The sequence below is a fragment of the Taudactylus pleione genome, unplaced genomic scaffold, assembly GCF_031769625.1.
Source record: "Taudactylus pleione unplaced genomic scaffold, aTauple2 ptg000451l, whole genome shotgun sequence".
NCBI lineage: Eukaryota > Metazoa > Chordata > Amphibia > Anura > Myobatrachidae > Taudactylus > Taudactylus pleione.
In genome coordinates this window covers 6665368-6692672 of record NW_028284853.1, presented here as the reverse complement: position 1 = coordinate 6692672, position 27305 = coordinate 6665368, and the positions used below count along the sequence as shown (strand labels likewise).

General features: G+C 43.1%; 1 protein-coding gene across 1 annotated transcript in view; it reads right to left on the bottom strand.

Moving 5' to 3' along the window:
• The window catches only part of LOC148505544 (glucagon receptor-like), a 110903-nt gene that overhangs the window by 37284 nt on the left and 46314 nt on the right, over positions 1 to 27305 (bottom strand). Inside the window, exons 5-10 of the mRNA XM_088448186.1 lie at positions 17657 to 17778; positions 12968 to 13074; positions 7756 to 7912; positions 5748 to 5907; positions 2329 to 2389; positions 1564 to 1633 (exon numbers count right to left, since the gene is read on the bottom strand). Of these exons, the coding sequence (XP_088304312.1) occupies positions 1564 to 1633; positions 2329 to 2389; positions 5748 to 5907; positions 7756 to 7912; positions 12968 to 13074; positions 17657 to 17778 (677 nt within the window). The remainder of the gene's footprint in view (positions 1 to 1563; positions 1634 to 2328; positions 2390 to 5747; positions 5908 to 7755; positions 7913 to 12967; positions 13075 to 17656; positions 17779 to 27305) is intronic.

Below are 27305 nucleotides of genomic sequence, written 5' to 3'. Positions count from 1 at the left end.
CAGCTGTGCTAACATAATTGCACAAGGGTTTTCAAGTTTTTTCTAATCATCCATTAGTCTTCTAACTCACTTAGCAAACACATTGTACCATTAGAACACTGGAGTGATGGTTGCTGGACAAGGGTCTATACACCTATGTAGATATTTCTTTAAAAAACAGACGTTTGCAGCTAGTATAGTCATTTACCACATTACACAATGTATAGAGTGTGTTTCTGATTAATTTAATGTTATCTTCATTGCAAAAAACAGTGCTTTTCTTTCAAAAATAAGGACATTTGTAAGTGACCCCAAAATTTTGAACGGTAGAGTAAATGTAATAATTTTGTGAGGAAAACAGAAATACAGTTTTAATACTTATGATTTATGGTTGACCATGTGGCCAGTTGGGTGCTGGTCCTGCATCATGATCGGCCTATTTTTATGTCGAGACCAGGGGCTGTAGTCCCACCCACCCCTTGTTAATCTGGCCCTGACTGGACCACCAACCCGTAGCACCCTTGCATGTGCCACGACAGCCAGTTTGGGAACCACTGCCATAAATATTTTCTAGGTTAATTTGGCCTAGGTCACTTGAATGGAAGAAAACATTTCATTGGCTTTGGGTTACATACGAGATGTACCAAGCATCGCATCGGTGATTCGGTACATTGCGCCTCTATCGGGTATACACCAGCGTTAATTACCCCGGTATGTACTTAAAAATGTGATTAAAATTGCAAAGCACAGCTCTCCTGATAAAAACTGTTCAGAAAGACGCGTGCCACGGGGGGATCTGGGAGGAATCCGACTGGATCCCTCTCAGGGGGCATCCCGAAAAGAAGCCCATAGACTTCTTTTTTGTATCGCCATCTGAAGATGGCATTACCCACCGGGACGAAGCACCGAAAAGCATCGCATTAGTACGTTTGAGAAATGCGGTAAAATCGCAGAAAATTGCATTTGCGGGGGTTTTACCACATTTCTGCCATTAGTACATCCTGCCCATAATGTTATTTTTGCATCACCTCTAAAAATGGATGTAGGAGATGAACTGATTTCATGTTCAAAAAGAGATTTGTGCTACAAGTACTTTTTGAGCCACAATAACCTATCTTGTGAGTCACAAAATAATTATGTTACCGGGAATTCATTCTTACAAAAATACTCCCTCTCCTCCCGCTCTCATAGAGGTCACTCCCCCTGCGCACACGGTAGTTCCGCCACTGTTTACCACATGGGGTCTAAGCATTAAAGCCTTGGAGAGAGATACAGTGGATGGAGATATATAGGGGTCTATTTACTAAGCCTTGTATGGAGATTAAGTGAGCAGGGATAAAGTCATAACCGATCAGCTCCTGTCATTTTTCAAACACAGCCTGTGACATGACAGTTAGGAGCTGATTGTTTGGTACTTTAACTCCATCCACTTTATCTCTCTCCGAGGCTTAGTACATGTCTCAGTTCTCTGTCCAGTACCATCCATCCATGAATATACAAATTAGATTATCAGAAGTAAAACCAAGGCTGCCATTTAATAAATGGTAACGTGTAAGAGGACGTGCGTGTGTGCTGTCAGCTCACCACAGAGGCCAGCAGGATGGGGATCCGGATTATCCACCAGTAGGCCATGTTGTCATTCAGAGCCCAGCATCTGCAACAGAGAGATTTCAGCCAATCAAAGATGGTGTAAGAGTGACCTCACGTGAGCCAACATCAGAAATAAATGATGGCTGTAAGGGTGTAAATAGAAGATGGCTGACAGAAGGTACAACGTGCATGACATATATGTTATAGCACACATACTCCCACCAGGCCTGAAACTGACTTTCAAATATAATACTGAGAGTCATCAACAGGCCACAATTTTTAAAATACGCCTCATAGGCCCAGGTGAAAGGAGGCAGTATTGCAGGGGAGGCCATGCTCCTTGTAGTTCTATTCCATCTAGCAAGAAATGATCTGTGACCAGTCATATTGTTTCAATACTAGAAAGTAATGTCACGTACACACTGGCCGATATTGTGAATGATTTGACGATAACGATATCATTCAGAATATCGCCCAGTGTGTATGCAAGTTATCGTTAGCGATGCGTGCTCCCGCATATTGTTAACAATATCTTTCATCGCCTGAACATGCCGGCCAACCTGACGATATCATCATGTTGTGCACGTTCAGGGATGCTGCCGGTGACGTCACTGAACGATATTGTTAACGATGTTGAGCCCGGCAAACACTTAACGATTGCTCCATGAGCGATATCGTTAAGTGTGTAATATGCGCCTTAAGAAATGGTCATTATAATGCGGTATCATCTATGTTTTATCACTGCTAGTTATCACTCACTCTTTGTTTTCCTTCAGATACTTCAGTGTTATCCAGGGAACCACAAACAAAACTGGAGTCCCTGTAAGAGAGATAGAGGGGATCTTCGGTAAATGTCCGTAATCATTGTGTATTTACCCCGCTTCCTCCCAAATTTTCTGAGATCAATTTACCCAGAGTATAGTGGCCTGATCCCATTCTTTCTACAGATTTTCCATTTAATTAATTGTGTTAGATATATTTTTTCAAATAAAAAAAATAAAATAACCCAGGACTGGGAAATGAGAAGGAAGAACATGAGCATTGGTAATTTTTGAACATATTCCCTCCATGCATCCAAGGCTATAGGAGATGAGACATTCCCGTTGTTATGATGTTATTTTTGGCTATAAGTAATTCCACCCCCAAAGTCTCTGTTTAGTCTTCCTGACATCATAGCACCAATATAAATGATGCACACAGCCTGTGCAGCTGGCAAGCCATGACTTGACGGGCGATGACACCCAATTTAGAGGCATCTATCAGTGATGTTGACACGTTACATGGACATACTGTAGTGTGGTGGACACTACAATTATGGTCTACTTGTTATTTTTTTTAAGTGTAGTCTAGTGGGAGGGGGCATTTTTAAAAACGAGGGATTGGACAACTTGAAAAAAAAAAGTTGCCCATAACCAATTATTGTTCACGGCCTCGGGTCATGCATGCGTAGCCGGGGTGACAGGAGGAGGTAAGTAACGCAGCTACTTCTGTAGCTGCAATACTAACCGAGGGGACAGCTGCTATTCGGAGCAGCTGTCCCCACACCGGCGCAATGATGAATTGCTCCGGTGTAAAGTTTCCCCCGCTGCGAGTTGGATACTCACAGCCAGACCAATACTTAATCATCGGGGGCCAAACTAATCTCTCCTCCTAATATTCTAAACTAAGCCCTCCTGGTATTTTAAACTAATCTCCCCAGATATCCAAAACTAAGTCCTCCTAGTATCCTAAACCAAGTCCTCCTAGTATATTAAACTAATCTATCCTAATATCCTAAACTAAGTCCTCCTATTATCCTAAACTAAGTCCTCCTAGTATCCTAAACTAAGTCCTCCTATTATCCTAAACTAAGTCCTCCTAGTATCCTAAACTAAGTCCTCCTAATATCCTAAACTAAGTCATCCTAGTATCTTAAACTAAGCCCTGATACTAATCTCCCCTGATATCCTAAACTAAGTCCTCTTAGTATCCTAAACTAAGTCATCCTAGTATCCTAAACCAAGTCCTCCTAGTATATTAAACTAATCTATCCTAATATCCTAAACTAAGTCCTCCTATTATCCTAAACTAAGTCCTCCTAGTATCCTAAACTAAGTCCTTCTAGTATCGTAAACTAAGCCCTCCTGGTATTTTAAACTAATCTCCCCTGATATCCTAAACTAAGCCCTCCTAGTATCTTAAACTAATCTCTCCTAACATTCTAAACAAAGTCCTCCTAGTATCCTAAACTAAGCCCTCCTAATATCTTAAACTAATCTCTCCTAATATCCTAAACTAAGCCCTACTAGTATCCTAAACTAACCTATCCTAATATTCTAAACAAAGTCCTCCTAGAATTCTAAACTAAACCCTCCTGGTATTTTAAACTAATCTCCCCTAATATCCTAAACTAAGTCCTCCTAGTATCCTAAACTAAGTCCTCCTAATATCCTAAACTAAGTCATCCTAGTATCTTAAACTAAGCCCTGATACTAATCTCCCCTGATATCCTAAACTAAGTCCTCCTAGTATCCTAAACTAAGTCATCCTAGTATCCTAAACTAAGTCCTTCTAGTATCCTAAACTAAGTCCTCCTAGTATCCTAAAATAAACTTTCCTATTATGTATGCTAAGTGAAAAATTGGACTATGCTGTACCCTCGCCAACATGATTCACAACTGTAGGTCACCAATATCAGCATTATCCATTGTTCCAGACATTTTGGGGCCTGTGATGTGCAGATGGGGAGATGGAGAACTAATCTTGCCTTGGAAATGCATGCTCAGCATATTTCATCAGTGGCGTAACTAGGGTTTTTGCAGCCCAGGGCAAGTAAAAAAAACAGAGCCCCCCCATCCCCAAGTAGGTGGGCATGACCACATGCCACAAGTGGTGCAGCCACTGGAAAATGTGGACTTGTGAACATGACACACCACCACTTCTCCTCACTCTGGGAACATTCCATTCCATATGCACCTTAATGCCCCCAGTAGTAGTGCCCCTTATGCAGTGCCCCTTATACAGTGCCCCCAGTAGTGACTCGTATACAATGTCCCCAGTAGTGCTCCTTATGCAGTGCCCCTTACATATATAACACACAGACACACACAAAACACAATACTTACACGAATCCCCGCTCCATCTGCTTCTTCCGGTCAGCACTATGGGAGAGACTTCATGACGTCTCTCCATTCACCCAATGCAGGAGCCGGGAGGCGGAGAAAATGGGCGGAATTCAATTGTTTTTGCGGCCCGCATCTCCCGCCTAAAGTGACAGGAGATCGCGGGCCGCTATGCAATTGTTCGAGATTTCCGTGCTGATCGTGCCCAAAGTGGTCAGGTTTAGCCGCGTAAAGCAGCTAAACCCGACCAAAGTGCTGGGCGCGATCGCGAAAAGTGATGTTTGGGCGCCCCAACATGTCACTTTTCGCACATTTCAGCTCTCATCCCCCAGGGGCCCGGTGTTCGTCGCCCCCCCCCGCGCGTGCCGTCGTGCCTTGGCCGACCCCCCTATGGTAACGCCACTACATTTCAAAGCACTTCCAAAAATGACTGGTAGGAGGTAATTGTTTTTTTTGGTGTCAGGGTGAATATTGCCATTTTGAAAGTGAACCTATTGGCAGCTCCCATCAAGAAAATACAAATTACTAGCTAATCTACAGTAGGTGCGTACACACTGGGCGATTAAAGTGGACGACTGAACGATAACGATATCGTTATCGTTCAGTCGTCCACTTTATCGTCCATTTTTAACACAAAAACGATGAACGATAACGACGACGCGCGATCCCGCGGGTCGTTCGTCATTATCGTTCATCGGGTTAATATGCAGGCCAACCTGACGATGTCATCAGGTTGCTGCATGTTATGGAATGGGGGAGAGAGCCCAGCGCTGAACGATATCATTAATGATGTCATGAACGACATTGAGCACAGCCTGCCGGGGACACACTAGATGATATCGCTCAGGGAGCATATCGTCTAGTGTTTACGCTCCTTAAGTCGCTCCATATAGCTCATCATATACAGTACATCAACAGATGTATATTACCCTGATTTTTACATAATATATTTTAATATAATTTTATATGTTTTCTGTTTTTTTTACTGAAAACAGTAAAAATTGGAGGAACATCAAGGGTAACATAATTTAACTTATTCTACAGGGTAAATCTTAGTCATCCCCAATATTCACTTACCCCATCCGAGATACAGGTATAGAGTGTAATTGTTCTTCTCAGAGAACACTGCACCAATAAGGAGCTTGTATAGGTAGACCGCCTCCACCACAAACCAATAATGATTGGCCAGGATGCAGTATTGCATAATAACCTGCGCAGTGCGGCATCCAATTGCAGCCTGTGATAAAGAGAGTATATTAGTACTTATTGCCATGGCATTATTGTCACGCCTGGACCTAATTTATGAAACACACTGGCGACCCCATGTAAGGGGAAAGGTAACAAGCCTTATAAAGAGTGGGAAGTTGCCCATAGCAACCAATCAACTTCTACATACTTTATAGGATGTACTTGATAAATGATTGATTGCTATGGGCAATGTCTCTGCTTGTCCACTCTGTAGAAGGTGTGATACATTTCTCCCTTTGCACCCGGACATACCAAGTTGCAATGTATGGGGTGCAAATGAGATTTCATTTTTGCATACAGGGAAAATACATCCTGCTTTCTGCATGGAGCGCACACACACGTTTCAGCCACCTGCAGGGCTATATTGTTTTGAATTAATGCTGACTCTAAGGGGCATATTTGCAAATTATCGGGCTTCAGACTCGACTATTAGAATTTGTTATCGTGGATATTCACGGCAATAATACGTTCACTTTCCTCCGAATGTACTAAAAGCACATACAGGGGCAGCGACAAAGAGCCCGTCCCTGTGATGTGTACTGAAGAGAAATGACCGCAAAAGTAATAATTTCCCTTCTATATCGGGGAGCGTGCCGGAAAAACCCTATCCCAATCATTTTTGTGAAATGGTAGCCCATAGGGTAATATAAGGTAATGCTATCTGGAGATGGAGTTATCCTATGGGGTGAGCTTGGTAAATCTGACGGCTTTGCAGCCCCCATAGAGTGAAGATGGCGTCAGCCATTATAATCTATTGGCTACAGAATGCAAAAAGTACTGGGATAGGGATCTGTAGGATCCTTCCCCGGCACTCTCAGCTCACACAAGTTCCGTCAGCAGCAGTGTGGAGGCCGCCAAGAAGTGACAGTAAAGTGATTGAAAATGCGATCGCTTTACTTTTACACAGCGCAGGGACGGGCTCCTATTGGATGTGATTAATAGTACTCCCGGCGGCGCAGCAATAAGAAATTATAATTATCGAGTCTAGGACCTGATAATTAGTATATATATGCCCCATAATCTTTTATCCACTGGGGAGCAATGGCAACACTTGTTCTTCCCACAGGAAAGGCAAAGCAAGCTAAAGACATACTGGACCTCATTCAGAGTCTCTCGCAAGCGCTGTGCATTCGCAAGTTGCCCGATGGTTTGCGAACACGCATGCTTCATTATGCGCGTGCGCGAACTACTCTATGCGAGCGCAGCCCGCTCGCTCGCCCAGCAAAGACAGCACAGTGAAATGAGTGACAGGAGAGACCGTTTGAGGGTGGTAACAGGGGCAGGACACTAATAATGGGGCAGTGGAGGTGTGCCTGAGTGTAGCAACGCCGTTTTTAAGGCGTGCATAATTAACAGGCAGCGTCATAGTACACGTCACATGCTTGTTTTTTACACTGAAGTCCTCGCAGTGCTTGCGGCAGGGTAAGGCAACCACAAGCGCTGCGATATGTACCGATGGTGCTCGATGTACCAATGTTTTAATACACTTCCTGGAGATGACGTGCGCAAGTGGGCGTCTCAACATAGGCTAATGGGTGTCAGCATACACAGAGTCTCATTCAGAGTCTCTCACAAGCGGCCGCTCGCTTGCATCCAGCGTATGCTAATTTTTCAAAGTGACGCTAAGGGAAGCGATCGCTCGCCAAGGCATAGGCACACCCACTTTGCGAGCGATTGCTTCCCATGGTGTCACTTTGAAAAATATGCATACGTAGGATGCGAGCGAGCGGCCGCTTGCGAGAGACTCTGAATGAGGTCCACAGTTCCAAGTTTCTAAAGTTCTGTAAAGCTACAGAAAATCTCACAATTATGGGAAGCAAAACACCATAACGCTGACCTCATTGCTAATGAGAATCTCCCAGTCTGAGGCCTCAATGGTCTGCATGCCCCATCTCTTCTCCAGCAAAATATCCTTAGTAATGACAGATATTCCACGGAGAGCAAAGGAGAAGAATAGGTTGGCGTGGATGTAGTTCCTAGTGCAACGCAGCTTCCTGGGAAAAAAGAGGAGATAAATGAGGTGTAAAATAATGAGCAGAGAAACAGCGCTAGGTCTGATACGGGATGCAGTCGGGATCCCGGCACCAATATCCCAATCGTCGGCATCAAAAGGTAAGTATCGGGATATTAGGGGGAGGTTATCGTTAGCTAGCAGGGTTAGGGTTGGGCATTAGGGGGAGGGTTAGGCACCGGGGAGGCAGTGTTAGGATTAGGGTGCGGGGAGGGGGAGGTTAGGTTTAGGCACTAGGGGGGGAGGGTTAGGGTTAGGCACCGGGGAGGGAGTGTTAGGACTAGGGTGCGGGGTGGGAGAGGTTAGGTTTAGGCACTAGGGGGGAGAGTTAGGATTAGGCACCGGGGAGGGAGTGTTAGGATTAGGGTGCGGGGAGGGAGAGGTTAGGTTTAGGCACTGGGGGGGGCTAGGGTTAGGTACCGTGGAGGGAGTCTTAGGTTTAGGGTACAGGGAGGGGAAGGTTAGGTTTAGGCACTAGGAAGGGGGGGTTAGGGTAGGGGGTATACTTGCGTGCCTTCCTATGGGTGTCGGGATGCTGCTGTCGGTATTCTGAACAGCGGCATCCTGACAGCCCGTCTGGTACATGTATATTGGTAAGGAATAGAGTTAGTCTGATCACGCGCTAAGAGTGATGATAATACACAGCACTCTCACTTTGTAAGGATGGCGGATGCTGGGGAAGTGTGGAGATGCTATGGGATGTGTTCTTTGGAAAGGGAAGATATGGTAGACCAGTCTTTCTGGTAATCAGTGATGTGGTGTTGGTATAGTAAGCAGTATAAGGGGTCGATTCATTTAGCTCGCCACCGCGAGTCCGTGCGGCTATATGCACTTACAGTATACTTACAGACTCGCTGATTTTTGTTCACAGCCCCATAAGGGGCAAGAAGAGGTGCCATTGCTGGTGTTTCTGCACTGTTGCAACTGCAATTCGCCCCCTTACAGTGAAATGTAAGTGAGTGATCAGTCAGGGGTAGGTGTAGTGAGGAGTATAAGAGTGATCAGTCAGGGGTAGGTGTATCGAGGAGTATAAGAGTGATCAGTCAGGGGTAGGTGTAGTGAGGAGTATAAGAGTGATCAGTCAGGGGTAGGTGTAGAGAGGAGTATAAGAGTGATCAGTCAGAGGTAGGTGTAGTGAGGAGTATAAGAGTGATCAGTGAGGGGTAGGTGTAGTGAGGAGTATAAGAGTGATCAGTCAGGGGTAGGTGTAGTGAGGAGTATGAGTGATCAGTCAGGGGTAGGTGTAGTGAGGAGTATAAGAGTGATCAGTGAGGGGTAGGTGTAGTGAGGAGTATAAGAGTGATCAGTCAGGGGTAGGTGTAGTGAGGAGTATAAGAGTGATCAGTCAGGGGTAGGTGTAGCGAGGAGTATAAGAGTGATCAGTCAGGGGTAGGTGTAGCGAGGAGTATAAGAGTGATCAGTCAGAGGTAGGTGTAGTGAGGAGTATAAGAGTGATCAGTCAGGGGTAGGTGTAGTGAGGAGTATAAGAGTGATCAGTCAGAGGTAGGTGTAGTGAGGAGTATAAGAGTGATCAGTCAGGGGTAGGTGTAGTGAGGAGTATAAGAGTGATCAGTCAGGGGTAGGTGTAGTGAGGAGTATAAGAGTGATCAGTCAGAGGTAGGTGTAGTGAGGAGTATAAAAGTGATCAGTCAGGGGTAGGTGTAGTGAGGAGTATAAGAGTGATCAGTCAGGGGTAGGTGTAGAGAGGAGTATAAGAGTGATCAGTCAGAGGTAGGTGTAGTGAGGAGTATAAGAGTGATCAGTGAGGGGTAGGTGTAGTGAGGAGTATAAGAGTGATCAGTCAGGGGTAGGTGTAGTGAGGAGTATGAGTGATCAGTCAGGGGTAGGTGTAGTGAGGAGTATAAGAGTGATCAGTGAGGGGTAGGTGTAGTGAGGAGTATAAGAGTGATCAGTCAGGGGTAGGTGTAGTGAGGAGTATAAGAGTGATCAGTCAGGGGTAGGTGTAGCGAGGAGTATAAGAGTGATCAGTCAGGGGTAGGTGTAGCGAGGAGTATAAGAGTGATCAGTCAGAGGTAGGTGTAGCGAGGAGTATAAGAGTGATCAGTCAGAGGTAGGTGTAGCGAGGAGTATAAGAGTGATCAGTCAGAGGTAGGTGTAGCGAGGAGTATAAGAGTGATCAGTCAGGGGTAGGTGTAGCGAGGAGTATAAGAGTGATCAGTCAGGGGTAGGTGTAGCGAGGAGTATAAGAGTGATCAGTCAGAGGTAGATGTAGCGAGGAGTATAAGAGTGATCAGTCAGAGGTAGGTGTAGCGAGGAGTATAAGAGTGATCAGTCATGGGTAGGTGTAGCGAGGAGTATAAGAGTGATCAGTCAGAGGTAGGTGTAGCGAGGAGTATAAGAGTGATCAGTCATGGGTAGGTGTAGCGAGGAGTATAAGAGTGATCAGTCAGAGGTAGGTGTAGCGAGGAGTATAAGAGTGATCAGTCAGAGGTAGGGGTAGTGAGGAGTATAAGAGTGATCAGTTAGAGGTAGGTGTAGTGAGGAGTATAAGAGTGATCAGTCAGGGGTAGGTGTAGTGAGTAGTATAAGAGTGATCAGTCAGGGGTAGGTGTAGTGAGGAGTATAAGAGTGATCAGTCAGGGGTAGGTGTAGTGAGGAGTATAAGAGTGATCAGTCAGGGGTAGGTGTAGTGAGGAGTATAAGAGTGATCAGTCAGGGGTAGGTGTAGTGAGGAGTATAAGAGTGATCAGTCAGGGGTAGGTGTAGTGAGGAGTATAAGAGTGATCAGTCAGGGGTAGGTGTAGTGAGGAGTATAAGAGTGATCAGTCAGGGGTAGGTATAGTGAGGAGTATAAGAGTGATCAGTCAGAGGTAGGTGTGTGAGGAGTATAAGAGTGATCAGTCAGGGTTAGGTGTAGTGAGGAGTATAAGAGTGATCAGTCAGGGGTAGGTGTAGTGAGGAGTATAAGTGTGATCAGTCAGGGGTAGGTGTAGTGAGGAGTATAAGAGTGATCAGTCAGGGGTAGGTATAGTGAGGAGTATAAGAGTGATCAGTCAGGGTTAGGTGTAGTGAGTAGTATAAGAGTGATCAGTCAGGGGTAGGTGTAGTGAGGAGTATAAGAGTGATCAGTCAGGGGTAGGTGTAGTGAGTAGTATAAGAGTGATCAGTCAGGGGTAGGTGTAGTGAGGAGTATAAGAGTGATCAGTCAGGGGTAGGTGTAGTGAGGAGTATAAGAGTAATCAGTCAGGGGTAGGTGTAGTGAGGTGTATAAGAGTGATCAGTCAGGGGTAGGTGTAGTGAGGAGTATAAGAGTGATCAGTCAGGGGTAGGTGTAGTGAGTAGTATAAGAGTGATCAGTCAGGGGTAGGTGTAGTGAGGAGCATAAGTGTGATCAGTCAGGGGTAGGTGTATAAGTGTGATTGGGTAAATTTACTGAGATTCGAGATAGGTCGAGATGACCATCTCGGGTGATTTATTAATTTTTTTCCTGCTTGCAGATTTACTATAGGTAAAGTCGGGAGAGTTAGAGAGAGATTTCTCTCATCTCACTCGTAAAACTCGGGTGAGATAGCAATCTTGAATCAAATCACCATTGAGCCAAATCGGAAGTACTTTTCACCTAAAACATACATCTCTCAAATTTACCAAGAATTGGGATGACAAGCTCGGGTGAGAAAGGAGCAAACTCTGTCAAAATCACTTTTCAAACTCTCAACCCCCTGAGCTGCGAGATGGTCAGAAACATACACAAATCATTGTGATTTGTGTATGTTTCTTTGTGTAAATGGTTAAACAAGGGTTCATTATTAAAAAAAAAAAGTGAGGTTCCCCCCCCCAAAAGAGCCGGGCCCCGGGCCCCGGGCTTGACAGCCTGTCCTGGTTCTTAATTTACAGGGAAAAAAATGTGTAGGGTTCCACTGTAAATTACGAACCAGCACTAGGAAGCAGAGACAGAGCTGGTTTTAAATATACGTTAAAAAAAAATGACGTGAGGTTCCACGTATATTTAAAACCAGCCCTGGACCCTTTCTAGCGGGGGGCTGATGCCACAGCCAGGGGTGCCCTTTCACTGGGCCCACCAGCCACAGCATCAGTCCTGACTGCTAGTCAGCCCAGGCCAGGGATCCCTGGGGAGTTGAGTACCCCTCCAAAAAAGGGGTAGCCCTCTCCAGGGCACCCCTGGCCTAGGCTGATAGCCCGGGGCTATCCCCGCCACCCCTGGCGGTGGGTGGAGGGTTGATAGTGTTAGGTGTAGTGTAAAAATTTGAATATTCATCATCGTCTTTACAGTGGAACTACAGGTCCCAGCAAGCCTCCCCCGCATGCTGGTACTTGGAGAACCACAAGTACCAGCATGCAGGGCATTTCTGCGGCTGGGCTGACTAACGGTCAGGGCTGATGCTGCGGCTGGGTGAAAGGGCATTCGGTGAAAGGGCACTCCTGGCTGTAGCATCAGTCCCACGTTAGAAAGGGTCCAGGGCTGGTTTTAAATAAATGGGGGACCTCATGTAAATTTTTTTTCTCCGTATATTAAAAACCAGCTCTGTCCCTGCTGCCTGGTGCTGGTTCTGAAATTACAATGGAACCATACACATTTTTTCCCTGTAATGTTAAGAACCAGGACTAGCTGGCATGTCCGGGGCTGGTTAGTGTTTTTTTTAAACATTTATCTATTTTTTACAAGTATTAATACACAAGCAGCAAGCACATATCTCACTGATATGTGCTGGCTGCTAGCTCGGGAGAGATTTGCAGAGAGAAAACACTGCAATCTCGGGTGAGTAATCTCCTTCAAAACGAGTTACTCGGGAGAGATATCTCGTTCTGCTTCACCATCAGCAAACTCGTTTAGCCTCAAATCGCCTGTTGGTAAATTTGGAATAAAAAAGGGATTAAATCATCCAAGTTTTGGCGTGTACCAGTGAGTTAAATCACTTTGAAAATCGGGGCCATCTCGAATCTTAGTAAATTTACCCCTGAGTGTTACCAGTCAGGGATAGGTGTAGGGAGCAGGTAAGGTCACTCAGTCTGAGGTAACTAGCAGTTTTATTGGTCTCTCAATGTTTCGGGTACTTACCTGCACATGGTGAGGATCATCAGGGCTGATAAGAGTGCTATCAGTGACACGGAATAGCCCACAGTGTACAGAGCTCTGAAGCTTAGCAACAAGTCCCTTGTTCCCACCTGAGAGCACACAGACATAAACTATTACTCATTACTCAGATTCTTATAATCTCACAACAGTCATATACAGATGTGTCCTTACACATCTTTGTTGCAGTTGCCCTAATTTTCATATTTTGGCCTCTATTCACCACCACAATGGCTTTGAAATGAAACAAACAAGATGTGCTTTAACTGCAGACTTTCAGATTTAATTTGAGGGTAATTACATCCAAATCAGGTGAATGGTGTAGGAATTACAACGGTTTCTATATGTGCCTCCCACTTTTTTAGGGGCCAAAAGTAATGGGACTATCAACTCAAAAGCTATTTCATGGACAGGTGTGGGCTATTCCCTCGTTATTTCATTATCAATTAAGCAGGTAAAAGGTCTGGAGTTGATTCTATGTGTGACATTTGCATTTGGAATCAGTTGCTGTCGACTCTCAATATGAGATCCAAAGAGCTGTCACTATCAGTGAAGCAAGCCATCATTAGGCTGAAAAATCAAAACAAACCCTTCAGAGAGATAGCAAAAACATTAGGTGTGGCCAAATCAACTGTTTGGAACATTCTTAAAAAGAATGAACACACCGGAGAGCTCAGCAACACCAAAAGACCCGGAAGACCACGGAAAACAACTGTGGTGGATGACAGAAGAATTATTTCCCTGGTGAAGAAAAACCCCTTCACAACAGTTGGCCAAATCAAGAACACTCTCCAGGAGGTAGGTGTATATGTGTCAAAGTCAACAATCAAGAGAAGACTTCACAAGAGTGAATATAGAGGGTTCACCACAAGATGTAAACCATTGCTGAGCCACAAAAACAGGAAGACCAGATTAGAGTTTGCCAAACAACATCTAAAAAAGCCATTACAGTTCTGGAACAACATCCTATGGACAGATGAGACAAAGATCAAGTTGTACCAGAGTTATGGGAAGAGAAGAGTATGGAGAAGGAAAGGAACTGCTCATGATCCAAAACATACCACCTCATCAGTGAAGTATGGTCGTGGTAGTGTCATGGCCTGGGCATGTATGGCTGCCAATGGAACTGGTTCCCTTGTATTTTGATGATGTGACTGCTGACAAAAGCAGCAGAATGAATTCTGAAGTGTTTCGGGCAATATTATATGCTCATATTCAGTCAAATACTTCAGAACTCATTGGATGGTGCTTCATAGTGCAGATGGACAATGACCCGAAGCATACTGCAAAAGCAACCAAAGAGTTTTTTAAGGCTAAAAAGTGGAATGTTATGCAATGGCCAAGTCAATCCCCTGACATGAATCCGATTGAGCATGCATTTCACTTGATGAAGACAAAACTGAAGGGAAAATGCCCCAAGAACAAGCAGGAACTGAAGACATTTGCAGTGGAGGCCTGGCAGAGCATCACCAGGGATGAAACCCAGCGTCTGGTGATGTCTATGCGTTCCAGACTTCAGGCTGTAATTGCCTGCAAAGGATTTGCAACAAAGTATTAAAAAGTGAAAGTTTGATTTAGGATTGTTTAGTTTGTCCCATTACTTTTGGCCCCTTAAAAAGTGGGAGGCACATATAGAAACCGTTGTAATTCCTACACCGTTCATCTGATTTGGATGTAATTATCCTCAAATTAAATCTGAAAGTCTGCAGTTAAAGCACATCTTGTTTGTTTAATTTCAAAGCCATTGTGGTGGTGAATAGAGTCCAAAATATGAAAATTCTGTCAATGTCCCAATATTTATGCACCTGACTGTACATATCTGCGTGTGACTGAGGACCTCATTCAGAGTCGGTCGAAGCGGCCGCACGGTCGTACGCCACCGATGTTCGCTATACTGCGCATGCGTAAAGTCCGCACTGCGCGTGCGCAAACTAGCCGCTACGATCAGAAATTTCTCTCTCCTTGAACACAGCCAGGTCGGTAGTTTGAGTTACAGATTGAGCCGTTTGTGGGTGGTAACAGGAGAAGGTGCTTGAAAACGGGGGAGTGGAGATCCGGACGCAGGCGTGCCTAATTATGCGAACGGCGTTTTATGGGAGTGCATACGGTTTATGGGAGTGCATAATTAACAAAGTAGCGTCATGGCACATGTGACATGGGAGGTTTTTACACTGACATGATCGTAGAGCTTAAGAGAGGGTATGGTCAACCTTAAGCTCTACGACCAGTTCTGATGGTTCCCGATGGTCTCGATTAATCCTTATACGGCCGGAGATGATGTGTAATGCGTACGAGAAGGGGGCGTATTTTTTTGTCTTCCGGCCGCTTCCTCCCCTTGGTCGGCCAGCTATCGATCCGAACTTAGGGACGCAACTTGCAAAGGAATCATTTGCATATCCGGCCCCTTTTCCCGTACGACCGTGCGGCCGCTTCGACCGACTCTGAATGAGGTCCCGAGTCCCTGATTGTGTATATGCAGTGCTATAATGTAGCTGCCACAGCTTTTTTCATTAATAGTTCCATTGTGGTTCATATACAGACTCAGCTGTACACAGATATAATTGTCTTCCTGGTGCTTGTCTACCTTAAATTTATACTCACCACCAGTCTACAACATAAACAGGTCATCAATAAATCGTATATAAAAAAAATAATACAATTGGAAAACTCAAGATCGGCCTCAATGTGTATTTTCTCAAAATCATACATAAATAAATTAGCATAAAATGGGGCCATATTAGACCCCATCGCCATTCCGATCAACTGTACATAAAAAGAATTGTCAAACAATAAATATTTTTGAGTAAAATAACATCAATCAATAATAACAAAAAATCAACTGGTGCACCCATATACTGTGGACTGGTGATGACGGCTCTTTTGACTGACTGTATTCCCTCACTGTGTTTAATATTTGTGTTCAAACTGGTGACATCCATTGTCACCAGTATACACCTTGCTGGAGGTGCACCAAAGTTAGCCATTTTTTTTTCTTTTTAAATCAGAAGTATCTTTGATGTAATAAGGAGTTTCCTGGACCACAGGCTGCAGGTGATAATCCACATACTGGCAAAGCGGTTGGCCAAGAGAACCCATCGCAGGGATAATGGATCTCCCTCGTGGTTTGACCAACTGCTTGTGGATCTTAGGCAAGATACTGTATATAGCAACGGAATTCTAGGGTATTCTTGGGTTTAAAAATTGTGCTGTCTGTTCGTCAAGCCAACAATTAGTTAACCCAAGCTGAATAATGGAATCTATCTCCCTTTTAAAGCTCTCTGTTGGATCAAATTTAAGTATTTTATAACAACTCTGATCTGAAAGCTGTCTCACTGCCTCACTGATGTAGTCTGATGTGTTCAACACCACAACACCCCCGCCCTTATCGGCGGGGCATATGATGATGTTCCTATTATAATGTAAGGATTTTTATACTACACGCGTCCCGGTGTAGTATATCCACCCCTAGTGATCAGACAAGTGAGCACTATGAGCACTGATAGGTTTATGTATTTACAGGCTGCACATGCACTTTAGAACTGCTTCTCCCCTGATGACGGTCTACACCGATACAGCTGTTGGGACTGGATTAAGAGCTGGGTGTGATGTTGGACCCCAGTTTAATGAATCATGCTTTGACATGTAATGTATGATATGCTGAAGATGTCTGAATATGCTGCTAACTACTGTGTTGCTATGAAGCTATTTTCTTGAAGATAAAGTTGATAGTTTTGGAAGAAAGTGTGCTGGTCTTATCTATACCCGAGCCCCTGGTGGAACCCACTGCTATGGATGGAAGTGTATTTATTATATTGACCCTGCACCGGACTAATTGAAGTGGGTGAAGTGCAGATTTCCACATATTGACACTCTCTCTCTCTATATATGCTGCTATGGAAAGTGGGCGTGACCTCACTGGGAGGGACATGACCTCACGGCTCACCCCAGTTTCATCACTCTGGGAGCATGCCCAGCACTCCTGGAGATGGCGGGCTACCCTCGGAGACTCTCCCTGCACTGCGGCTCCTGCTCGGGAGCTGGGCTCTGCACTTTCATGTTAGTGTGCAGTGCTCGGCTCCCTGTCACTGAGGAAGGGCCTGCATGTGGTGTCACCCCCCTCAGAGGGTGACACCCAGTGCGGTCCACATCCCCCTTGTGACGCCTCTGCTGATATGTCATTACAGATAGATGTCACTTTCTTTGATTCAATTAATTGTTTTAACTTATTTCTGATATTAAGGGTAATGTTACGGGGCCGCCCATTAGGCCCCTGTGTTCCGGGGGTTGTGTCTATCACTGGCCTAAATGATTTTGTGATAAAAATAAAGGACGGGGTTTATATGAATTACTTCTGAAGATGATGAATTAAAGCCAAGTGCTGAATCTTCTGGTAAGAATACAACATTTGATTATCACATATTTCTGTTTTTTTATTTAAATTGGTTAGAATAGCGCAGAAACCACATTCTCTACCGTAGTATTAATGCACTGATCGCATTCAGTATATTAACTTATCAAATAAAATGGTATGGATAGTAATAAAATGTGTTGTCCATAGCAACCAATCAGAGAAAAGCTTTGAACAGTCAAGTTCATGCCAGGCTAATGAAAGCAAGCCGCTCATTGGTTGCTGTGCATTACAGAGGAAAAAGTTTTATAGGGTGTAGGCATTACCTCGTCACTGGTCACCTCCATCTCATCCTCACACTGTGATGAGTTCATCCAAGGGTGTGTCCCGTTGATCATCTCCCAGCGGCCGTTCAGCCCACAGCGCCGTGAAACCAGTCCATGTTTTACTGCCAACATACTCAGTATTTACCAAAAGGACATAAACTGATGCACCCCAGAGCAATTTGCTGACATACTAACCACACATTTCTGATGTGAGGACTCTGGCCCTAATTCAGATATGGCGCAATGCCGATATATACGCAGAGTGAGCGATTTTTAGCCATTGCGCATGTGTGTACGCCGCACTGCGCACGTGCAGCGATTGAATTTGTGATTGCGCTCACACAGAGGAAAGTGAGTGACAGGTAGTCAGCATTTGGGGGGAGGTAATGGGGGGTGGTTAGAGAAACGCAGGCATGACCTGACCGTTTTCTGGGTGCCTATAAATTAGCCACTGCATCCTTGCTGGCAGAAGGAGAGCCCTCTGTGTGTCTGGAGACCATCTGTGTCTGCGACAGCTTAGACTTACTCAGAGGGCTGATGGGCGCCTGACCTGCGTTCTATGTGTCCAGTTTTGGGCGTGATGTGAGATGCTGTCAGTGGGCGTCTCTAAATACTGGACCGCAAGTGAGTCATTAGCATATTTTCACAATTGCGATCCCTGAGAGATCGCAGCTGTGATGGCGTTGACGTTCATCTCTGAATAAGGCCCAATGTCAGCAGCAATTATGCTGGACTGCGGCTCGCCTACTGTAATGAGAAATGTGCAAACATGACTACAGTTTAAAGAAAACTTTTTATCTATATACTATGGCTTATCTGCTAAATAAAACGAGGTTGATCAAAAATATTGTCTTTAGCAAAGCTTTAGTGACTAAGGGCCTGATTCAGTAAGAATTGCCATTGCGATCGCAGCTCCATAATCGCACGCAGTTCAACTGCGATAGTATGCTACTCCATGCCAATGGCTATGCCGCTGCAGCACTACATAAGGACGCCCACTTTACCGTACACACATCCGTAATGTTTAGCAAGACTGCGAAACCATCGGTACAATAGAGTACCATCACAGCATCACGCACACTTGCACAAGCCCTGACCTTACTCAGACATTTCCACGCATGCTATCAGGCCTCAGGCTGTGTATCTCATCGCAGTGACTAATTTATGCACGCCCATGCAACGGCGTTGAAACGCTCTGGCACGCCTGCCTTTCGCCGACCAACCCCCCCGTCACCACCCACAAACGGTACTTCCTGTCAATCACTCTGTGATGGGTCTGCGTAGTCACTGCGATCGCAGTCCCCATCGCAGTGGCCGGTTTGCGCACGCGCACTGCCAAGCATACGCATGCGCAGAACGCAACAATTGCGTCCGTATTAGCAACTGCGATCCTTGCTGAATCAGACCCTAAGGCCAAACAATTGATTCATTTTCATAATAATTTGGCCACTGGGTGGCACTGTTTGAGTAGTGTGCACGTATCATTATGATTCTGAGCTGTGATTGCACTAGGATGGATGCGATTTGTCGGCAGTTATCATGTCAACATTCATTATGTCTACATGGATTATATGTCAACATGATGGACAAATGGTTTTTGGTGGCCTAGCGGTGTCTTACCTTGTCCCTTCGGCTCCAGCATCTTTTATCAGGTCCAAGCGGTCATGTGAGTATCAGTTCTGGCAGGGAGTTGCGGTGAGTATTTTCCCCACTATCCTTAATCCTAATACCTCTAGACCTTTTCCTAGTCCATACTTGCCTACTTTTAAAAAAGCATTTTAGGGAGATTGTGAAAGCAACACCTAAGAGCGCGGCGGTAATGTGGGCGTGTACTGTTATATACGAGAGGCATGTCATAAAATGTACTTACTTCCATATGTACCTTTAATTGCTATTTTTCAGTAACAAGGAGCGCATAAAGATATAATATAAAAACAATATTTAATGTAAAATACAACCATATACACATAGATAAAAAGAATAAAAATAACAATATATCACACTATATATTAATGCACAATTTTAGAATATATTATAGTTTTCAGTGCTAATTAGTAGGATATATGTTAATAAAAAATAAAACTGCCTAATGAAAGCCCAATTTAGGGAACAGCCAATTAATGCCTTTTAGCAAAACCAAATTCAATGGCTTTTAGTAAAAAGTCTCCTTCTTAGCTCTGGACAAGTATATATCACCAGCTATATTATAAAGCTCCACTTTCCTTAAATTAGGGTTTTTGGTAGTGTCCAGATTAACAGCCCATAGTGTCCAGTGGCAGTGTAAGTCATGTGACGTTAGGAGACAAGGTAACAATCTCCTCAGTTGTAATCTTACCACTGCCGCTGTTTGTTAGCAGTAAGGGTTTCACCTCCACAGCTCCAGACCGCACGCAAGTGGTGAAAGAACAGGCTCGTTTTCACAGGAAGGAGTAACGTAAATGATCACACTTATCCAACTCCACAGCTCCAGACCGCACGCTTGCAGTGAAAGGACAAGCTCGTTTTCACAGGAGGGAGTAACGTAAATGATCACACTTATCCAACTCCACAGCTCCAGACCGCACGCTTGCAGTGAAAGGACAAGCTCGTTTTCACAAGAGGGAGTAACGTAAATAATCACACTTATCCAACTCCACAGCTCCAGACCGCACACAAGTGGTGAAAGAACAAGCTCGTTTTCACAAGAGGGAGTAACGTAAATGATCACACTTATCCAACTCCACAGCTCCAGACCGCACACAAGTGGTGAAAGAACAAGCTCGTTTTCACAAGAGGGAGTAACGTAAATGATCACACTTATCCAACTCCACAGCTCCAGACCGCACGCTTGCAGTGAAAGAACAAGCTCGTTTTCACAAGAGGGAGTAACGTAAATGATCACACTTATCCAACTCCACAGCTCCAGACCGCACACAAGTGGTGAAAGAACAAGCTCGTTTTCACAAGAGGGAGTAACGTAAATGATCACACTTATCCAACTCCACAGCTCCAGACCGCACACAAGTGGTGAAAGAACAAGCTCGTTTTCACAAGAGGGAGTAACGTAAATAATCACACTTATCCAACTCCACAGCTCCAGACCGCACGCTTGCAGTGAAAGAACAGGCTCGTTTTCACAAGAGGGAGTAACGTAAATAATCACACTTATCCAACTCCACAGCTCCAGACCGCACGCTTGCAGTGAAAGAACAAGCTCGTTTTCACAAGAGGGAGTAACGTAAATAATCACACTTATCCAACTCCACAGCTCCAGACCGCACACAAGTGGTGAAAGAACAAGCTCGTTTTCACAAGAGGGAGTAACGTAAATAATCACACTTATCCAACTCCACAGCTCCAGACCGCACGCTTGCAGTGAAAGAACAAGCTCGTTTTCACAAGAGGGAGTAACGTAAATAATCACACTTATCCAACTCCACAGCTCCAGACCGCACACAAGTGGTGAAAGAACAGGCTCGTTTTCACAGGAGGGAGTATCGTTAATAATCACACTTATCCAGTTGGTAGTAAAAAAAATAATTATTGTTCCGGTAGTTGCAACATCAAAGGCGGCTGTTTAAAGACGGAAAGTCCCTTATCCTTAACGCGTTTCTCCGCTATTAAGGGTAGCGGTTTCTTCAGAAGGTGTGAGAGATGTGACCCTTATGGTACTCCTGTCAGGTATATAAAGGACTTTTGTCCCATCCAAGTGTTCAGCTAATTGTGTGCACCTGCAGTCAGGTGATTAGTGTATACAGCTGAGATCAAAGTCTGTTTTTTATTAGGATTTCTTTTATAGTTCAGAAGAGTCTCAGTATATCTATGCTTTCTATTCACAAAATACAATTACCAGACAAATATATCATATACATAATACACAATAAGAGGCTCTGAACAATGGCATCAATAGAAACTAATACTCCTAAGAGTTTCATTGAAGTTAAAACTGCAGCATATTAGATTATAAGTATACTGAAAAATCCTCATACAATTAATGAGCCTCTGTCGCTCAGCAGGTTAATGCAACCAGCTACATCTTACATATTATTATTATTTTTTCTTCTATACATTTTATATTTTACATATTAATGAAATTCAACACTTTAATAGTTTTTATTATCATTGATTCTTTATATTTCATAGAAATAATCTTAGCCACTTTGAGTAGCCCTAATCAGATAACTACATTTACTTTTATACTTTCTATCCTATGTACATTACATTTCCTAATTATTTTTTTTTAAATTGCATACATTTTTTATTGTTTTCAAACAATACATACAGCATATACATAACATATTTAAATTTACATTAACAAAAAGGAGAGTATATTTTTTACTCATAATAAATTATCAATGAATGTTTGTGTACAAATATATCTCAAGTACTTTCAATACGTTTCCGATATACTTCGCATATTATATAATATTTTAACATACTCATCTATATCATATGTACTTTATCAAAATATCGATATTAATATCACTTCTCCATTTTTAATATGCATCAATATACATACTACTTATCAGAAAAAAAATTGAATTAACAAAACTAACATCAAAATAAAAAAAATAAAAAATTTAATTTAATGTAATGTATCACACCCGCCACAAGCCAGCACACATATCGTAAGCAACATACAATATATATAGTAGAGGATTCAATACCTGTATATTCTCTTTTTAACAACCACATTCCCAACTATTTACCTCAAGATACTCTATAAAATTTGGATTGAATCCACCACTGCCAAATCTTATCGAACTTAGACTCGGACTCATGTACCATATACATATATTTCTCATGTGACACAGTAGAATTAACAAGTGCCTTCCAAGATATGAAATCCGGACCTGTGCTTGCCAGCCAGGATCTAGCTATAATAACCTTCGCCAACATGCAAATATTGATAATCAACATTTCCTAATTATTTTATCTTTATATATCAAATGAGTACCAGAGAGAATGGTGACAAAATAAATGTTTAAAGATAGAAGATCATACAATAAACTAGTACTGCATTTTACAAATTTTACTAAAATAGTTGATCAATAAGTTATTCCAGATAGAGATTCTCAGACCAAAATAAAGGAGAGAACTCTTAGATTTCCATATAGTATATCAATTTTCATATATTGTTTAGTTCCATACATTCATCCATTGTTTTCATTTAATTCGGAAAATAAAGTGGCAAGATAATTATCTGTTTTTAACATGTGATGTTGAATCGCTTTATACTAATATCCCTCATAAGAAAGGAATAAGTGCTTTGAAATATTATCTAGAAATGGATGATGAGCTAACACAGTCTCACATTAATTTTATTTTAGATTTGGTGAATTTTATTTTGACTCACAATTATTTCACCTTTAATAAACAGTACTATTTTGATTCCATATAGTATAGCAATATTCATATATTGTTTAATTCCATACATTCATTCAGTCCCAGAGGTGACAATGGGCCTGATTCAGAGCCGCTCGTAAGCGGCCGCTCGTTCGCTCCGAGCGATGTTTGCCCAACTGCGCATGCGTACGGATCGTTATACGCATGCGCGAACCAGTCAGTACGGCCAAAATTCATGTGCTCGCAAAATAGCGAATGCCTGATAATTTGAGTGACAGGAGTAGGCGTATGTGGGTGGTAACGGGGGAAGGTGCTTGAAAACGGGGAGTGGAGATCCGAACACAGGCGTGCTTAAAGGTCAAAACAGGCGTTTTATGGGTGTGCATAATTAAAACAGCAGCGTCATTGACCACGTCACTGGGTTATTTTATAGCCAGAACTGCTCGCAAAATTGTGGTAGCAAAAACCAACCCCAAGAATAGCGAGCAGCTCATACCCTGGTCGATGTACTCGATTAATCTAATAAATAGCGGACATGATGTAGGATGCGAGCGGCCAGGGGGCGTAGTTGTCCAAAAAACGACCGCAAGTTTTGTTCGCTCGTTCAGACCTAGAGACGTGAACAGACCGCAAAGAGCGAACAGTTGATTTGAATAGCCACCCCTATTTTCTGGACGAGCGAGCGCTAATTGCGTCCGGCTCTGAATCAGGCCCAATGTTCCTAAAGAGTATATCCAATATGTTCTTTTTTGCAGAGAATAGCAAATCTATCGCCTCCTCTTTCTGTTGGTTTTACCACCTCAATACCCTGAATACTAAGCATATTTACATCACCGTTATGACTATTCTTGACGTGTCTAGATACACTATGTTTCAAATTGCCTTTAATAACATTTCTACTATGTTCTAGAAATCTTGTATTAAGTGTTCTAATCGTGCGGCCTACATATTGCAGACCGCACTTGCAAGTAAGTAGATACACCACAAAGGAAGATTAACAGTTAATCAGACTTTTAATATGGAAAGATGTCTTCATAGAAGTTGAAGTGAACTCTTTGCTTCTATTCTTAAAATGTTCACATGTCATACAATGATTTCTTCCACATTTAAAACATCCTACAACTTTGTCGTTAAGCCAATTAAATGTATTTGGTGTCTCCAGATTAATATTTCGAAAATGACTTGGTGCTAGATGTTCTTTAAGAATAGTGGCCATTTTGAAGATAGTCTTAGGTCTTCACCCAGATATTCAGTTAGAGTTTTGTCTAATTTCAACAGAGGATAGTTCTTCTTTATAATATGTTTGATCTCTTTAGACCTAGAGTTAAATTTTGAAATAAAGAGTGGAATCTCTTGTGAATGCTTAGTGTTCTCTTTATATGGCCTTTTTCTACCTCATAGAATGCTGTGTCAAGAAGTCCCATTGGATATCCTTGTTCTACGAGACTATTTGTTAGCTCATTTGCTTGTAAGATAAATTGTAATTTATTTAAACAATTTCTTTTCAATCTTAGATTTTGTCCCTTAGGAATGTTGTTCAACCAGGGTTTATAATGGCAGCTGTTGTAGTTCAGATAATTGTTACAATCCACTTGTTTTCTGTATGTGGTTGTGGAAATATATTTACCTTTAGTGCAAAGTGCTATATCTGGAAATACTATAGTTGATGGATGACAGTTACTAGTGAATTTCAAACCATACTCATTATTATTTAAATGTGACACAAAATGTGTAGTGGAGTCTAAATCCCTTTTCCAAATTATAAAAAGATCATCTATAAATCTGCCGTATAGCACCAAGTTCACCCCAAATGGACCTCCCCAGATGTATTGCTCCTCAAATGAGCCCATGTAGAGGTTTGCAAGGCTTGGGGCAAACTTGGTGCCCATCGCAATCCCATGTGTTTGCAAATAGTACTGTTTATTAAAGGTGAAATAATTGTGAGTCAAAATAAAATTCACCAAATCTAAAATAAAATTAATGTGAGACTGTGTTAGCTTATCATCCATTTCTAGATAATATTTCAAAGCACTTATTCCTTTCTTATGAGGGATATTAGTATAAAGCGATTCAACATCACATGTTAAAAACAGATAATTATCTTGCCACTTTATTTTCCAAATTAAATGGAAAAATTTATGAATGTATGGAACTAAACATATACGAAAATTGATATACTATATGGATATCTGAGAGTTCTCTTCTGTATTTTGGTCTGAGAATCTCTATCTGGAATAACTTATTGATCAACTATTTTAGTAAAATGTGTAAAATGCAGTACTAGTTGATTGTATGATCTTCTATCTTTAAACATTTATTTTGTCACCATTCTCTCTGGTACTCATTTGATATATAAAGATAAAATAATTAGGAAATGTAATGTACATAGAATAGAAAGTATAAAAGTAAAAGTAGTTATCTGATTAGGGCTACTCAAAATGGCTAAGATTATTTCTATGAAATATAATGAATACATTATAATAAAAACTATTAAAGTGTTGAATTTCATTAATATGTAAAATATAAAATGTATAGAAGAAAAAATAATAATATGTAAATAACAAATTCCTTCCTTACCTGGGACTAGAACCGGGGATCTCATAAGATGTAGCTGGTTGCATTAACCTGCTGAGCGACAGAGGCTCATTAATTGTATGAGGATTTTTCAGTATACTTATAATCTAATATGCTGCAGTTTTAACTTCAATGAAACTTTTAGGAGTATTAGTTTCTATTGATGCCATTGTTCAGAGCCTCTTATTGTGTATTATGTATATGATATATTTGTCTGGTAATTGTATTTTGTGAATAGAAAGCATAGATATACTGAGACTCTTCTGAACTATAAAAGAAATCCTAATAAAAAACAGACTTTGATCTCAGCTGTATACACTAATCCAGGGGTTCTCAAACTTTTTTGCTCTGGGGCCCAGTCTAACAATAAAAATTATTACAGGACCCCATTTAGTTACTGTAGAACGGGCGCCACACATGCATGCAGACCATGCATGCACAGTAGCACCGAGGGAGCACAAAACAGAAGTGAAGTGATCGCTAATGGGATCACTTAATTTCTTGCATATCGCAGGGTCCAGGTCCTTTCAAAGCCCTGTCCCTGCAAGGAGAGGCAGGAAGTGACTGGGAAGACAGTAGATTACTGGAAGGCAAAGGGTGACGTAGGAGGCAGTAACAGGGAGAAGCAGTGGGTGAAAGGAGAAACAGGGTGACAGGGGGGAAGCAGAGGATGACAGGGAGAGGCAGAGGGTGACTGGGGAGGCAAAGAGTGATGTAGGAGGCAGTGGGTGACAGGGGGAAGCAGTTGGTGACAGGGAGAGGCAGGTGGAGACGGGGGGAGGCAGTGTGTGACAGGGAGAGGCAGGTGGTGACCTGATAGACAGTGAATGACTAGGGAGTCAGTCGGAGGCAAAGGGTGACATAGATGGCAGTGGGTGACAGAGAGAGGCAGAGGGTGGCACTGGGTAATGGAGAGGCTGTGGGTGGCAGGGAGTAGCAGAGGATAGCAGTGGGTGACAGTGGGTGAAAGGGTGGTGGCAATAGGTGAGAAGAACCACCAGTGGGTGTCTAAAAAATGTGGGGGTTGTTTGCTCCCACTCCAAATGCCACACTGAGTGCTCCTCTCCTCTCTTCCTCATGCTGCTCTGCTGCGATTTCTTCTCCCTCCACAGCAATCATCGCACAATCTGTCGCCCTCACCCTGGCAGCCGCGGTGCTCCTCCCCTTCCACCCCCACAGAGGGTGGAAGGCAGAGCAGGAGCTGCTGAGCACCGGGATGGGGCAGGGCTGCTGACTGCTGCTGGGCAGGAATATGCTGAACACTGGGGTGGGGGCGGAGCTGCTGACTGCTGCTGGAAGGGAGGGTAGAAGACGCTGAGCGCTGGGGTGGGGACGGAGCTGCCTGATAACCATTCGGATCTCTGCGCCAATGATCCATGGAGTCTTAAGTAGGGATGTGCAGTCTTTGATAAGTTCGAGTTTGCACACAGAGTTCGGATTTTTCCCTCCAAAAATCGGGTCTCAGAAAGAGGCAAAACGTCATCTTTCATGGACAAACATCATCTTCCATGGACAAAAGTCCATGCACATCCCTAGTCTGAAGTAACAGACAGCTCAACTGGTTTCAGACTCCTCGGATAACTGGCTGAGAGATCCGAGGAATCATCACCTTGAAACCCATGTGAGTTGTGACCCCAAGCTGAGATGGCCGCGACCCACTTTGGGGTCGCGACCCACAGTTTGAGAACTGCTGCACTAATCACCTGACTGCAGGTGCACACAATTAGCTGAACACTTGGCTGAGACAAAA